The 16626-nt window shown below is 40.8% G+C and overlaps 1 protein-coding gene across 3 annotated transcripts in view; it reads left to right on the forward strand.

Annotated features, from left to right (window-relative positions):
- The window catches only part of ANXA11 (annexin A11), a 68997-nt gene that overhangs the window by 40851 nt on the left and 11520 nt on the right, over nt 1–16626 (forward strand). For all 3 annotated transcript variants that reach the window (XM_073574769.1, XM_073574767.1, XM_073574768.1), the window contains exons 7-13: nt 5918–6031; nt 6108–6198; nt 6883–6962; nt 8960–9016; nt 9143–9236; nt 10529–10624; nt 13917–13975. In XM_073574769.1, the coding sequence (XP_073430870.1) occupies nt 5918–6031; nt 6108–6198; nt 6883–6962; nt 8960–9016; nt 9143–9236; nt 10529–10624; nt 13917–13975 (591 nt within the window). The remainder of the gene's footprint in view (nt 1–5917; nt 6032–6107; nt 6199–6882; nt 6963–8959; nt 9017–9142; nt 9237–10528; nt 10625–13916; nt 13976–16626) is intronic.

Consider the following 16626-nt stretch of genomic DNA (forward strand, 5'->3'; position numbering starts at 1 on the left):
CGGAGGAAGCTGTGCCATATCACTTGCAGATTGAAAGACTTTTAACAGCAGAGGCAATAAAACACTACTGAAGCGTTTGTAAAATTCACCAGGGATGCCGTCCGACCCTGGGGCCTTCTCATTCGGAAACCCTGAAAGTGCATACTCCAGCTCCTCAATCGTCAGGGGCCTATGCAACTCCTTAACTGCCTACTTAGAAAGTTTAGGAAGTTTTATCGTGGACAGATGTGTCCATTTCTCCCTCGCAAGGCAGGGCCCTAGAAGCATACAGTTCAGAACAGTACTTTTTAAACTCTGCTAAAATGTCCTTATTATCTGTGATGGTTACCCCCTCTGTATTATGTATACTCTATATATGGGCCAAGCCCTCCTGTGCCTTAATAACAGAAGCCAATAGGTGTCCCGTACTTTCTCCCGCCTCAAAAAACTTCATTTTATAGAAAAAACGTTTATGCTCAGCTTTGTCAAGTAAATGCTCAGAGTATACTTTCTGAGCCTCCTTCCACTTCCTCCTACTGGAGTCTGATGGTGTAAATTTAAGTTCATATTTATCTACCGCTTCACGAAGGAAGGATGTCAACCTTCTGGATTTGGTCTTAAATTGGTAAATTTCTTTTGAAAGAACCCCTCTACAAAAAGCCTTAAGAGCATCCCAGACAATGTTTTGCGGGGCGGTGTCAATATTATGATGTAGATATTCCTTAATACACCCTTCTATAGTATTCCCATTAATCAGAAGAAGCCAATTTGGGTTTAGCCACCATGGGGCCCAACTCCTCACTCCGTCAGCTCCCCATCTCATCTGCACTCTAATTGGTGAGTGGTCCGAAACACTTCTTGTTAAGTTTTCGACCTCGGCCACCAGAGTCGGCATCGAATCAGAACCTATCGCCAAGTCAATTCTTGACAATGTGTGGTGGGATGAGGAGTAACAGGAATACACTTTAAGTTTAGGATTTTTTAACTGCCAAATATCATGAAGATCCATCTCAGTGAGTACAGCAGCCATTTTCATGTGGGGGGAAAGCTCTGATATATTACCTGAATGGAATTTATCCCAGAAGGGATGGAGGTAGTTGTTAAAGTCCCCTAACATTAGGACTGGGGCAGGAGGGTTTTTGCTAATAAAAAGAGATATTTTCCTAAGAACTTCACTAGAGTAGGGGGGTGGGATGTACAGGGCAACCAATATCATATGAATACCATAAACAGAGCAGACCAAACAAACATATCTTCCATCTGCATCAATAGAAGAGCTGTCACACACAAATGGGATGGAGCGATGAATTAGAATGCTATCCCCTCGAGCATGTGTGGAATTACGCACCCACCCAGGGGTTCCTAAGTGTCTTGAGATTGTCCCTGACTAAATGTGTTTCTGTCAAGCAAACAATAGCTGGGTGTTATTTACAGAGGGATGGAAAAATTGCGTACCTTTTATTGGCGTTCCCCCAACTCTTACGTTCCAGGCCAATAGGTTCACGTTTTGAGCCATATCATATTTATATAATTGTTTACCAACATATCCAAATTATCTAAGTTGACTATGCCTGCATAATATAACTGAAACCTGGGCCCCCTAGGGAGCATCTGTTCCATACTGAAACCCCCACACACAAACCCAAACAATATCTACACAACAAAACATCTCTCTAGAAGAGAGATTAGGGGCCTTTAAGAAAACTAGGCCAACACCGCAGTTAAGGCAGTGTGTCATGCACATAGGCAGATACAAAGATTTCCACACACGGAGACCCGCCATCCGGCGGGACTAGATGGCACTTAGCCCCTCCTCAAGTTCAAGTCAACCAAAAATCTGCGCAAGTTTTGGTGTGGTAGGATAAACAATTTAAGGCTATCCCGCATATCATCCAGATCCACAGCTGCAAGGATGAAAAAATCCAAGTGCAAGTGGATATGCGAGCCACCGGCTTAGCAGCAGATGCCCTAGAGATTGCTATAAAGTGCTGGTGTTAATGTATGCTCCTCCGTAAGTCTTTCTCGTTATCATCAAGCCAGTCCAGGGTGGTTTTTGGAGAGTCAAAAAAATGAGTAGTCCCCTTGGCCACCACACGTAGCTTGGCTGGGTAGAGCATAGCATAGGGAATTTGGATATTCCTCAGATGTTTCTTGATATCTAGTAATTGCGCCCTCTTTTTCTGCACCTCCAGGGAACAGTCTGGATATATAGAAATCCTCTTGCCATCAATGATGAGTTCCTGAAGTTCTCTAACCCGCCTGAGGATGGCGTCTCTTTGTAATGCAGGAGTTTCAGGAGAATGGGCTGTGGGGGTGTCCCAGGTGGGGGAGGTCGAGTCTGGACCCTATGCGCCCTCTCTATGGAAAAAAACGGGGAGAGAATGTCCTTTCCCATGGCACCTGTCAGCCACGTCTCGAGAAAGGCAGCCGAATTTCGGCCCTCCGCTCTCTCCTGGACCCCCACCAGGCGCAGGTTGCTTCTGCGAGAGCAATTTTCCAAATCAGCTTTGCTGATCAGTAGAGATATATTGTGGATGGCTCTACCCAGGTCTCGAGTCACAGGGGTCAATTTATCTTCAGTTATGCCCACTCGCCTCTCCAACTCACCCACTCTCTCATTCACTGTGTGTAGATCATGCTTTATACAGGATATGTCCGCTTTCATCTCTGCCATCTGAGTGGTTACATCCTTCAGAGTGGAATTACAGGCATTTATTGCTGCTAGAATCTCACTCAGCGTGGGTTCAGACATCGAGGAGTTAACCTGTGAACTGTCTTTCTCAGCCTTTCCATCCTTCCTGCTGGTCTTATCAGCCTGCTTTGTGGAGCTAACAGGGACATTTGTACTGGTCTCTGCAGATAATGAACGCTGCTCCTCCTCATGAAGATGGACTCTGGCAAACTTCTCAAGTTTAGCATGTGCATCTGAATTCCTGTTTGCAGGAGAGCAGTGTATAGTCACAATCTTAGATTATCCTCTCTTAAGCCCCTGTCACACGCTGAGTCACAAGTTTTGTGACGCAACAGCGATCTCATCAGCGAGATCGCTGTGTGTGACAGCTATCAGCGACCGGCCCCCCTGCCGGGTATCGCTGTTGAAATGTCTGGACATTTTTGGGGTCGCTGGTCTCCCGCTGGCCAGCACGCATTGCTGCGTGTGACAGGCGGGAGACCAGCGAGCAGGAGCTGGTAATTAAGGTACACATCGGGTTTCTAAGGGGGCACGCTGTGCCTAGAAACCCAATGTGTACCTTAGTTAGCGCGCTGATGCAGGGAGCTGGTAACCAAGGTACACATCGGGTTTCTAAGGGGGCGCGCTGTACCTAGAAACCCAATGTGTACCTTAGTTACCAGCGTGCTGATGCAGGAAGCTGGTAACCAAGGTACCCATCGGGTTTATAAGTGCTTTGCGCCCCTTAGAAACCCGATGTGTACCTTGGTTACCAGCTCCCTGCATCAGGGCACTGGTAACTAAGATACACTGCGGGTAACTAAGCGACGTGCGTCGCTTGTTACCCGCATGTCGCTGGTCCTGATCGCTGTTGAAGCTGCCTGTTTGACAGCTCACCAGCGATCACATAGCGACTCTCCAGCGATCTTGACAAGTTGATATCGTTGTCGGGATCACTGGTGAGTCGCTATGTGTGACGGGGCCCTTACCCTTTGCCGAGTCCATATCAGTCCCCCTGCCTCGGGAAGAAGCCACACTCATTCTCCAGATAATCTCTTAGTACAGGAGGATTTGGGTGAAAGAGCAGAGGGGTCACAGATAGCAAAAAACACTGGTGGCAGGATAAACACAGGATAATCTGAGGGAGCTCACACTTTGCAGTCTGCCCAACATGCTGTCCAGGCCACGCCCCCAACATTTTCTTAATTTCCAGAAAAGATCTAACTTAACAGCTTGATAGAATTATCAGTAATAAACCACATATGTTCTAATATAATATGTTTTGGTGCTGAGAAATTGCCCAGAAATTTTTCCTATTTATTCATGTTGATCACTGTGATATACCCTATCACAGTGATCAAAAGCCAATAATTAGTATGTCATCCGCTTAGGCCTGTTTCACACTTCCGTTTTTGTGTCCGCCAAACGGATCCGTTTCCGTTTTTTTGACGGAAACTGATGCAAACGGATCCGTTTTTTAAAAAACGGATCCGTTTTTTTGACGGATCCGCGGTAACCGTAATGGAAGTCTATGGGACAAAAAAACGGATCCTGCAAAAAATGGCGGATCCGTTTTTTTACGGAAAACAACGGATTTTGACGGATTTGAAAAAACGGAAGTGTGAAACAGGCCTTAGTCAGAATAACTTTTTTTTATAAATTTTCTAATTTGTATTTCTTTCATTCTTTGCCAGGGTTGGGCTCACGGTTAGGGGTTGGGCTCACGGTTAGGACTTGGGCTCAGTGTTTCAGTTGGCCAGGGTTAAGGTTGGGGTTAGGGTTTTTTCAAAAGTAAATGAAATAATAAAATGATGACTATATGGCGACTAGTGTCGAGTGCAAGTGCTTGCTAGTTGAGTTTGCATGGGTTCTCTTGAGCATACTGGAACACCCTGATGCAAACTCGAGTAGCAAGGACTTGCGCTTAACACTAACGACATATTCAATGACAACCTAATGTTATCACATACCGTGTAGCACTTTTGGGTTAAAATTCCTCACTAAATGCCTGGATATAAAATCCTTGAGGTGTTTAGTTTCCAAAATATGGTCACTTGTGGGGGGAGGTGTACACTGTTTAGGCACATCAGGGGCTCTGCAAGCGCAACATGGCGTCCTCTATCGATTCCAGCCATTTTTCCGTTCAAAAAGACAGTGTACTCGGGAGAAATTGCACAACAAACTTTGGGGTCCATTTTTTCTTGTTGCCCATGTGAAAGTAAAAAAATTGGGGGCTAAAGAAAAAATTTTTTTAATAAAGATTTTTCATTTTACTTGGTGGACATGTCACACTATTTCTTCTTCCTCTACATTTATTTTTTGCACTCTCTCATGGAGGTGAAACCATAGAAGTCATTATTAGGCTTGCTATTTTAGTCATGACACAATTCGTACGGCCAAAAATGAGTCTTTGCCAGTGCTACATTGCTGCACAATGTAGATGAATGGGGTCGCACTATAAGCACAAGCTACTGCCATTGCAACATTCATGTTGCAAAAATTCCAATGTTCAGGTTCTGACTTTTTGCTATTTGCTTCTCTTGTCACAGTGCAACCTCATTCAGCCCATAAAGCAAGACACAGGTGCAAAATACCAGATTAACAGCCACTCTCCACCTACCCATTCCTGGAGGGGGTGACTGCCCAGTATAAAATTGCACAATAAAAGCCCGCATAGGACGCTGTTCACACAAGGGAACTACACAGTGTCTGGCTCACAGCCTATTAGTCACGCCCCTACTATTCGACTAGGCGGGCTGGCCAGCACACCCTCAATGAACACCCCTCATACGAGACCAAACATGTTTGGGATCGGCTGCACCCTGAAAATTAATCAGTTTACGGGCTCGCAGTTTACGGGTTAACGGGCCCGCAGATTACGGGCTCAAGTATTTTGGCCAAAATATCAGATAATACCTCACTAATTGTGTACTTTTTGCACTATATTAATTTTCAGGGTGCAGCATTTGGCATACCACCACCCGATATCAGTCTCAATTCATTCGCCCTCCTGACAGATAATCACTCTTTGAAAGTTGTTTTCAGCCTTTGCCTCTGCCTCACTTAGATAATGCCTTCATATAAATGTAATGCATACATTATATGCGGTAAATATACCTGCAGGAGGACATAAATGCTGTGTCAGGCAAATCAAGGTCTAGTGCCTCCTTGGGATCTCAAGAACAGGCAATTGCGTATATTTCTTGGGCTGTTTGAGTGCCCAGAACTTTCTGGCAAAACTAATTTTCTCTCTTTTTTTTGTATTAGGATTTAATAAAGGAACTGAAGTCTGAAATTTCAGGGAACTTTGAAAAAACTATTTTAGCAATGATGAAAGCACCAACCCTGTATGATGCCCATGAAATCCATGACGCAATTAAAGTGAGTGCTGTTCAAAATAGTATAATAAATTATGATCAGAAAAGAATAGCTGCTAACTTTTTTTGTATTTGCTCAGGGTGCTGGGACAGATGAAGAATGTCTTATTGAGATCCTGGCATCTAGGACAAATGCAGAGATACAAGAAATCAACAGAGTGTATAAAACGGGTAAATTGACCACAATCTTTAAAAGGGAAGTTGTCTCGTGATTAATATTGCCCATGATTTTGGCAGTATGAATCTGATTGGCTGCACAATTTCAGCCAAGTGTATTTTTTTCTCTGAAATGCTTCAACATTGTGGAGAACATCTACTTAGAAGATTTACCACAGTCTGAGACCTTCTGCTCCAGGTGATTGATTGGTCTCTTCCATGGTGAAAGACCTGTCTTCTAACTATTTATTTATTTTATAAAACGCTCAAGCAGTTGTGCAGGTAGGCTTTGTTTCATGCTACCTATGGTTTGGACTGCATGATTTGTGACCGGTATCCTAAGTCATATGACATGGCTCGTTAAAGGGTCAATATTGACTTTTAGGATCGTTGCTTCCAATGGCTGGCACTAGAGTTCAAGTCTTCTTCCTCTCTGAAGAGGCATTTTGCATATTTAATTTCCCAGAGGAGCATCCATGGCGTATGTCTCCACACTCTCAGATGACAGGCCTGGCTTGTCACTCTCCACAAGGAGAAAAGTTACCTCTTAGGTTCCCTATTACACACCCAATTCACTTTATATTATTTGCACAAACTACGTAAGTAGGTTATTAGTAACATTCCTACAGAATGGTGATCTGTTATTTCACTGGCCTTGTATCGGTCTACAGAAAGTGATGCATTGTGTTGTTCCCTCAGAGTTTAAGAAGACTCTGGAGCAAGCGATTAAGAGCGACACATCTGGACACTTCGAGAGACTGCTGGTTTCCCTTAGTCAGGTAATTTCCATCTGTCTACTTAAAAAGACAGCATATTCTTACGTTCCTGACATTTTTTGCCCACCTTTCTCGTGTATCACATTAGTAGAAATACTGCAAAACTGAAAATAATGCAATGACAAACTGTTTAGAACATCATATTGAAGTACAGTGTATACGAGAGCTGAAAAGGGTTCAGAGACATGCAGCTAGGTTGGATACTTGTGTATGTGGTGACTACTAATTCAAAAATCAGGCAGAATTGAGATACATTTAAAGGCATTCTGTCAGTAGGATCAACCCTCCTAAGCTGTCTATACTGATATGCAGGTCATAGGAAGCTGAATAAAATCATTTCTGTAATAAGTCCACGTTTTTCTTAATACGTAAATGAGCTAAGATCTATGCGCCGATCACTGATCTGCATGAGACTCCGCCTCCAGAGCATAATTTAAATGAAAAGGAGTGTGTCTCCTCTTCTGATCTTACTGCAGAGCCGTGTGTGATTGCAACTAACACTTCTTGTTGTGGCAGCAGCAGCACTATAAGCATAGCCAGGAGGATTCGCTGCCAGGAATAATTTCTCAAATATTGCAACAAATTCTTTATTATATGCTTAAATCAGTTATTTAATGCTAGACGTATCATGATGTCACTGTTTGATTCTACTTACCTGTTTCCTCTTTAACACAGAATGTGTCCCTCAAATGTTTCATCAGTTTTTCTGATTTTTTTTTTTTTATATTTTTTTCACTATGATTCAGTAACATAACTTTTTTTTTTTACATTTTATAGTATTTTTCTCACTTAATTTGCTGAGCTGTACCTCACGTCTGGTGTATGTGCAAATAAACTGTAATATTGCCTAATTTGAGTCCATTAAAATTTATTTGACGATGTAAACATATAGCTAGTCCTAGGAATGTGTGACTTATTGTATGGGTGATGTAATATGCCATAACACAGGGCATGTCCGCAAAAGATGGCTGGCATCAGAGGTTTGCAGTCAATAAAATTGTTAATGTTGATTATATAGCAGTGTTATTTAGACACTGCATGTCCGCATTTATTTCATCACCTTATGCCGGTATTGTTCAGCACTTTATTGTGTATTACTAGTACAGGATATTACGATTACACTTTGTGGTACTTTTAAAACTATATTGTTATTGAGGCAAGATTTACTTTGCTATAATGCTGTAAGTATAGTTATATGTGCACTGCATGACAGCACAGGTAATGTTGGGGCACCATCCAACATGGGACCTGTACTGTCTGAAAGTCCTGTCTAGAGATGAGCGAGCAAAAGAATGTTCTATTCGAATCTAATTTCTAATCGAACCGCAAAAAGTGCGGTTCGATTCGAAAATGTTCGATTTCATTTCGAATTCAAATAGAACATTGTTCGAATACACTTTTATCTGCGAGTGCGTTCGCGTGTGCTCTGACTACTAACTGCCACTAATCTGCGAAACTGACTGCTTTGCTTGCTCTAACTGTCCAACCACCTACTACTATCTGAGCTCCCACAAAACAGTGTCCGGCGTACGCGCTCTCGAGTCTTTTATATGGGCGATGACGCGATCGAGGACGCGAGCGCTGCGCGACCGATGACGCGCCGCTCTGAGCCAATCAGTGTAATGCCAGGAACGAACATGGCCGCGGCACCCTTCCCTCGCTTCATGATGATTGGTTCTATTCGCGGTGACACAATGTCGGGCATGGCGGCGAAACTGAAAGTGCGACGCAATAGCCATTTCGAACACAACAGCCATTTCGAACACGATTTCGAACAGTATCGGACCGCACAACCAGTTCGAAATCGATCGAACTGCACAAAAACCGCTAATGTTCGATAAAAATGTTCGAAATTCGAACATGTGCGGTTCTGTTAGCTCAACTCTAGTCCTGTCTCATGTTTGTGTTTTGCTTTATCGGCCGTAGTGCAAAGTTGTCAAAGACAATAATATTACTTTTGTGACCAGATTTTCCTTAGTTGATTTAATTGTTTTCCACAGGGAAATAGAGATGAGAGCAGCAATGTAGATATGTCATTGGTCCAGCGGGATGTACAGGTGAGCACATTTGCTATTGTGTGGGGAGTTAGGCGCTGCTCATTACAGACTCTTGTGATTGTCGCCATATCTCCCATACATATATACGATGTGTGTGTACTCGGATCAATAACAATGTATTTCTAGGAGTTGTACGCAGCTGGAGAAAATCGCCTGGGGACTGATGAGTCTAAGTTTAACGCCATCCTGTGCGCACGCAGCAGGGCACACCTTAATGCCGGTAATGGAATGCATTGTGACTTGTTACAAAAACAGCACATTTATTAAAGGATCACAAAGTGTAGAACTTACATGAAGAAATAAATAATATCTTCATATCCTCCACTGCTTTAAGTTGACTCTTATGTTAATACAAACTGACAAATCCAAATAGAATTCTTTCACATGCCATACAGAAGATGTTCTCTGTAACCTGTTTTGTTTTTTGTTTTTTTTTAGTACATTACATTTTTTTTAAATAAAAAAAATTGGAATAAGGGAACACATTATAAATATTTTTTCTTGGTCAGAAAATGACACTGAAATCTGTTCAGACAAAATGACTATCCCCATAATGTGTTGAAAAAAATATGCAATCTGAAGATGAATCAGATTAGAGAAAAGTATGATTAGTTGTGGAGTGGAAAAAAATTATCATTAATACATTGCAGAGTTACTTTCTCATCTAAAGCATTTGTGACCTCTCCATGAGATTAATCATAAACCGGCGGTATGCAGTGCATGATAGAAATCTACAGGCCCCACAGGCCATGTTATTCATGTCGGGGTATAACAGTTAATGGCTAATCTGTAATAGTTCATTCACATCTTATGTATTTGTTACAACAAAAACTTCATATTTGTCCTATAGGTCTGAGGCTATGCTGTGACTTTGGCCACAAGACTGCTCATGCCCTTGCGGGCTTACAGCCTACGGGGTAATGGGGAGCGAGACAGTAGATTAGGGGGTTTGCGGCAGCTCTGGAGGTGGTAGGGGTCATTGCAGGCTGTAATAGATACATTTTGAAGTTTTGTCTAAAAGTTCTGTATGTGGTGGATAATTGGATATGTTGGGGCACAGAATTACAGAGGTCGGGGGATACTTAGGTGAAGTTTTGGAGGCGATTGGGTGAGAAACGTATAAGTATGGAGGAGAAGGGAAGGTCTTAGGAGGGCCGGATAGTGCGTGTGGAAAGATATCTGGAGATTAGCTGAGAGATTTTTGGAGGAGAGAGATTATGGGCGGTGTTAGTAGTTTGAACTGGATACATTGAGGAATTGGGAGCCAATGAAGAGATATTTACCCAGATATAAATAATGTCTGCTCACATAAAGAGAACATTTAGAGTTTGTAACAGGAGTTCATGATAAATGACACGATGTACCTGGAGGCTATGGGTAGTAATATAATGTAAGCATTTCATCATAATTAAATATTAGATTTATTCCTGTTGTAGTAATGCATTATACAGTTAATGTATAAGCAGACATGTATTTTACTTAATTTTTTTACTTGTGATTTCATGCCTTTAGTGTTCTCCGAGTACCAGAGAATGTGTAATCGGGACTTGGAGAAGAGTATCTGCCGTGAAATGTCTGGGGATCTGGAGAGAGGCATGCTAGCAGTGGGTAAGTGTCTTATTGTTAAGAGAAAACCCATACAACGGTGCGTGTGATCTACAGAGTATTAGTGGAGTCGCTGAACAGCCCCCACGTAGCAGATTGTGGGCTACTGTACCATTCAGCCTTCATGGTCACTTGGCAGGTTAAGTAGTACAGCATAAAGGTGCATTTACACTACCTGATTTTGCTGTATTTCCACCATGGGAATGCGCATTTCTTTTTTTTTTATTCTTTGTCCTTAAACCATATCATTTTTTTTTTTTTTTTTTTTTTCCTTTTGATATAGCCATATGAAGGCTCATTTTTTTTTATTGGACGAGTTGTAGTTTTGAATGATTTCATTAACAAGTTTACCATAATGTACTGGAAAATGGGGAAAAAAATTACAAGTGTGATGAACTTGTGAAAAAAAAATGCAATTTTGCCTTTTGCTTTTTTGGGGTCTTGTTTTTACTGTGTAAATTCTGTGCTAACAATGACACTGAAATGACAGCGATAACAAATTTTGCATTGATTTTTTTTTTTTTTTTTTCATTTAAGTGAAGGCACACAATTCAGAAATTTGTATGAAAATACAGAAATATTTTTGTTTTTTATACTACAATATACTGTAGTATTGCAGTATGTAATTGAAATCTCATTCTCTTATGTGGCTAAGCCTCACAGGAGGACCAAAATGGCAGCAACAGGGGCCTTCACTTCAGCAGGACCCCAGCTCACGGAGGGCTGATGGGAGCCAGTGTGAGTTCCATTTAAAAGTTGCTGGTTAGCAGCTGCGGGTGGAGCTCAGGTGCAGCCATGGTTGTTAGATACAGATGCCTGCTATGTAAAATGGCCAACATCCACCACCTGTGGAGAGAGTTCATCACCTGAGCCTCCGCCACACACCGCATCCTTTTGCAATGATGTATAGTTACGTTATATTGCAGCAAGGATTTAAACAACCTCATATCTGTAAATGCTTATCAATAGGCTGTCGTTTAATAGGGCTTTGCACATAAGCTGCCATTGTTCTTGGAAGTTTACTCAGGCCCATGTGCTACCAAGAACCATGATCTTTTGGATTTCCCCTGATCAGCAAGCATTTTGCTCATTCAAGTGTTCGGCAACCTGTTTACACTGTAAGATTATTATGAAAAGCTCATTCTTAGGAGCGTTCATTCATGATAATCTTGGCTATGTAATCTTACAAGAAGCCCTATCTGTTTGTGGCTTTTGACAATCGCCTCGCTGATTTACCGTAGGTGTCAGACTGATGCGGATTGTCTGAAGCTTCCAGGTTACAATTCCTGTTATTTTTTTACTAAAATCCAATAAAAATGTTTGAAAACAATTCCTGTTATTTTGCATATGTTTCAGTTTATATCTTCCTCGTGACAGGTGTTCAATAAATGATATAATATTACAAAATCATGATTGACTGATAATAGAAAAGTGTCCATAATAAAAGGGATATTTACTTTACTTTTGTGAATTGAAAACTTATGTTTTATCAAGAAATTCATCACAAAAAACTGAATATTTTGAATCTGTTGTCTGCTTGGACACCCTTTTATGCCTTGCCTTTTGTTCACAATGTGTTTCCTATAAATGGACTAGCTGCAGAGACCGTTTCAGTGTATTGATGGGGACTGTGACAGCCTCTTCCGCCATGATGACAACAGAGGCAAGGACAGGCATTACACATGCCCTGCAGGCTTCCTGGATTGTTCAGTATTTTTCTGCTTATATGTATGGTCTTGGTGTATAACTTGTCTGTTGATGCTAATGCTGCTTATCTCTCTCTTGCTTTAATCACATATTAGCCTCCAGATGATGTCTGGTAATTCTTAGATTGCCTATAGCATCCAGGTGCCATTGACAATATTGCAAAGATCCATAGTGTTCTGTGACAGTGTACATTTCTCTGCATGTATGATTGCTGTGTTGTGTCTTTTACATGCTCCTAATCTTCAAACTCTACTTTTCCATCTCATGTCTGTTAGCCCTTCTAGGACAGAAATGACTTAAAAGTGACCAGGCTGAAAGAACTGTCATTTATTCCATTGTCGGAACAATTTTAAACTTGTAGATCTCAAATTCCCAAACTTTATAAAGTTATTTAATGTTCTTGAATTCCTTTTAATATAACTTCCAGTGGATTACATTATTGGCACGGCTTTCAGTAACAGCACAACAGTTCCAGATATATCGTATTCCCAAAATTGAATTTGATATTCTGATAGTAGCATTGGAGGGCATCGTTCATTGCATTCTGTGTTAGGTGTTGGCTGCAAGTCAAATTTATGTAGGAAATGGCCAAGATGATTGTCTAGAAAATAATGGTAGTCTCACGTTCAAAGCAGTAGTAGATGGTGAACTATGGAGCCTGAAGGTCAAACATTCAAAACCTTTGTTCCATTTTGCTCGTCAGAGCACATCTTATCAGACAAATCTGCTTCTTTCTCTTCCAGAACTGATAATTTGATCTCAGAATTCTCAATTCACGGGTAAAATGTGTATTCTGTGTAAACAGAATGTCTCATTGCTGAGACATGAGATGTTACTGATAAGATTCTATGTAGAGAGGTTGGAGGAGCTCGGCCTCTAGTTCCTACCGTCTCTTCCCCTCTCCCTCATCTATCTCAGTAATGTAACATTCTGTCTACACTGAAAACAGTTTACCTGTGAATTGAGAATTTTGAGAATAAATTATCAGTTCTGGCAGAGAGAAACAAGCAGATTTCTCTGATAACATATATTACAAAGTTTATTTTCATGTGACATTGATTAATAAAATAAGAAATACTCCTTAAACTAGCATTAAGGTGATTAGTTTGGCTATTTCCAAATTTCATATTTTGCTATCAATCAGAGGCTGCATTCAGCTAAGTATTAAAATTATTTTTTTTCTTTCAAAAATCTTTTATACATTTTCAGTAAAGGGCATATTTACTATGGCAGGTATGATGCATTATTAAAACTGATGTGCCTGGTTTCCTAAAATGTTTTAGACAGATTGCCACTCACCAATTTTCAAAAGTGTCTAAAAAAAAAAAAAAAAAAAAAGTGACACTGCACCAAATGATATCACACAAGCCACAATTTTTCCATAAAATATTGAATATAGTGATCCAATCAAGATGTGTTGGTAGTAGACACGTGCAACAATGCGCTTACTACTGTGATCATTTTGAAGCATCTTCAGTCCTTCTCATCTGTATGCCGTCTCAGACAGTAATACTAAATCTGCTCCATCGTTTCAGAACTGGACTGACTTGTGTTTTTTTTTGTTTGTTTTGCACCTTGTGTTTTGCAGTAAAATGCCTTAAAAACACCTCCGCGTTCTTTGCGGAACGCCTCTACAAATCAATGAAGGTGAGTGTAGCAGATATTCTTCTCTGCGTGTACTGTACTTGCACATGTCAGAAGACGACACTCAGACAAAAGCCTGAAATGGGATGAAGAGAGAACTAAATTATTTTATTTTTTATGAGCACACAATAGCTCTTAAGGATGCAGGAAAATTTTGAGCATAAAAGCATACTGTTTCTTCACCACATTCAGGACTGATTTTTTTTTTTTTTTTGTCACCCTAGCTAGATGAGGGTTTGTTTCCTTTGCAGGATGGATTGTATTTTTAATGGCACCTTAATTGGTTACAAGGAATATATTAATCATTTTTGTGGGGAGGATGAGAAAAAAACAGCAGCGATGAAAACAGAATCCTAATTACATTTTCCTACTATTTTTGTAGAATACTCACTTTTCAAAAGCTTAAAGAAAAGGTTGTGTTCTAAGAGTCTTTGGATTTTCTTCCTATCAACCATTCTCCTGATCCATCTCTCCGCTACATGTTTCTGACATTATGTAGGGAGTGTATTCTTCCAGCAAATATTTAATGCATGAAGAGATTTACACTTTCCTCATACATAAAGTAGAAAACTTAGCTAAACTTGTAAAGGCAAGTGCAGAGTTGGATCTTTTTAATATGTACTGGTGACCAGATATCCATCTTTCATTTATATTATCCTGCATCAGTAATGCTGACATCATTAATACCATGGTGCTGTTCATGTGATCAGGGTTTACATACAGTACATACAGCTGTGCTCAATAGTTTACATACCCCAGCAGAATTTTTCCTTTCTTTGGGCCTTTTTTCAGAGAATATGAATGATAACACCAAAACTTTCTCCACTCATGATGAAATGGCTTCACCCAACCACTATTGTCAAACTACTGTGTTTTCCTCTTTTTAAATCATAATAACATTCAAATGACCCTCATCAAAAGTTCACATACCCTGGTGATTTTGGCCTGATAACATGCACAGAAGTTGACACACATGGGTTTGAATGGCTACTAAAGGTAACATCCTCACCTGTGACCTGTTTGCTTGTAATCAGTGTGTGTGCATAAAAGCTGAGTGAGTTTCTGGGTTCCAGACAGACTTGTATCTTTCATCTAGCCACTGACGTTTCTGGATTGTGAGTCATGGGGAAAGCAAAAGAATTGTCAATGGATATACGGGAAAAGGTAGTTGTACTGTATAAAACAGGAATGGGATACAAAAAACTATCCAAGGAATTGATAATGCCAGTCAGCAGCATTCAAGCTGTGATTAACAAATGGAAAATCAGGGGCTCTATAAAAACAAAACCACAGTCAGGTAGACCAACAAAAATATCATCCACAACTGCCAGTAAAATTGTTCGGGATGCAAAGAAAAACCACAAATAACATCAGCTGAAATACTGGACTCTCTGAAAACTAGTGGTGTGTCTATTTCAAAATGCACAATAAGGAGGCACTTGACGAAAAATGGGCTACATGGTCAAGTCGCCAGAAGAAAGCCATTACTGCACAAATGCCACAATGTATCTCACCTACAATATGCAAAAAACAGCACAGAGACAAGCCTCAAAACTTCTGGAGCAAGGTAATTTGGAGTGATGAGTCCAAAATTGAACTTTTTGGCCACAAGCATAAATGTTACATGTGAAGAAAGGTCAACAAGGCCTATGATGAAAGGAACACCATTCCTACTGTAAAGCTCAGAGTTGGATCACTAATGTTTTGGGGATGCGTGAGCTACAAAGGCACAGGAAACTTGTTTAAAGTTGAAGGAAAGATGAATGCAGCAAATACTGGAGGCAAATTTGCGATAATCATCCTGGTATCTGCGCTTGGGACATATTTGGATGTTCCAACATGACATCAATCCAAAACACAAGGCCAAGTCGACCTGTCATTGGCTACAGCAGAACAAAGTAAAGGTTCTGGAGTGGCCATCTCAGTCTTCTGACCTCAATATCATTGAGCCACTCTGAGGAGATCTCATGCGCTCAGTTCATGCTAGACAGCCCAGGAATTTACAGGATCTGGAGGCTTTTTTTGCCAAGAAGTGTGGGCAGCTTTACTATCTGAGAAAATAAAGAATCTCATCCACAACTACCACAAAAGACTTCAAGCAGTCATTGATGTTAGAGGGGGGCAATACACAGTATTAAGAAATGGGTTATGTGAACTTTTGATCAGGGTCAATTAATGTTTTGGGTTGTCATTATGATTTAAAAAGAGAACACAGTGGTTTGACAATAAATGGCTGCATCCAACCACTAACCATGAGTGGAGAAAAAGTTTTGGTGTCATCATTTTGTTTTCAAGTTATGCGTGAAGGCTTTGATTGTGGGAAAACAATCTGATGAACTGAGGAAGTGATAATAGGGGATGATTAGGAGAAATCCTGGAGACTGTTGTTGAAGGAGCATTTAAAGGCAAAGGAAAAGCTGAGGTCTTGTGAAAATAGTAGATTGTGTGGGGAGATATCAGGGGAATTAGTTTGGAGATGTATGGGGTACACAGATTATGGATGGCTTTGCCGGTCATTGCTAGACATGTAAACTGAATTCGCTAGCGGATTGTAAGTCAGTGAAAAGATTGGAAGAGGAAAGAGGTGGATGAATTATGAAGGGAGAGGTAATCGAGTGGCAGACTGGATGGATTTGAGATTGTTAAATGGGAGG

The sequence above is a fragment of the Dendrobates tinctorius genome, unplaced genomic scaffold, assembly GCF_039654945.1.
Source record: "Dendrobates tinctorius isolate UK_male_01 unplaced genomic scaffold, ASM3965494v1 ptg000040l, whole genome shotgun sequence".
Taxonomy (NCBI): Eukaryota; Metazoa; Chordata; class Amphibia; order Anura; family Dendrobatidae; genus Dendrobates; species Dendrobates tinctorius.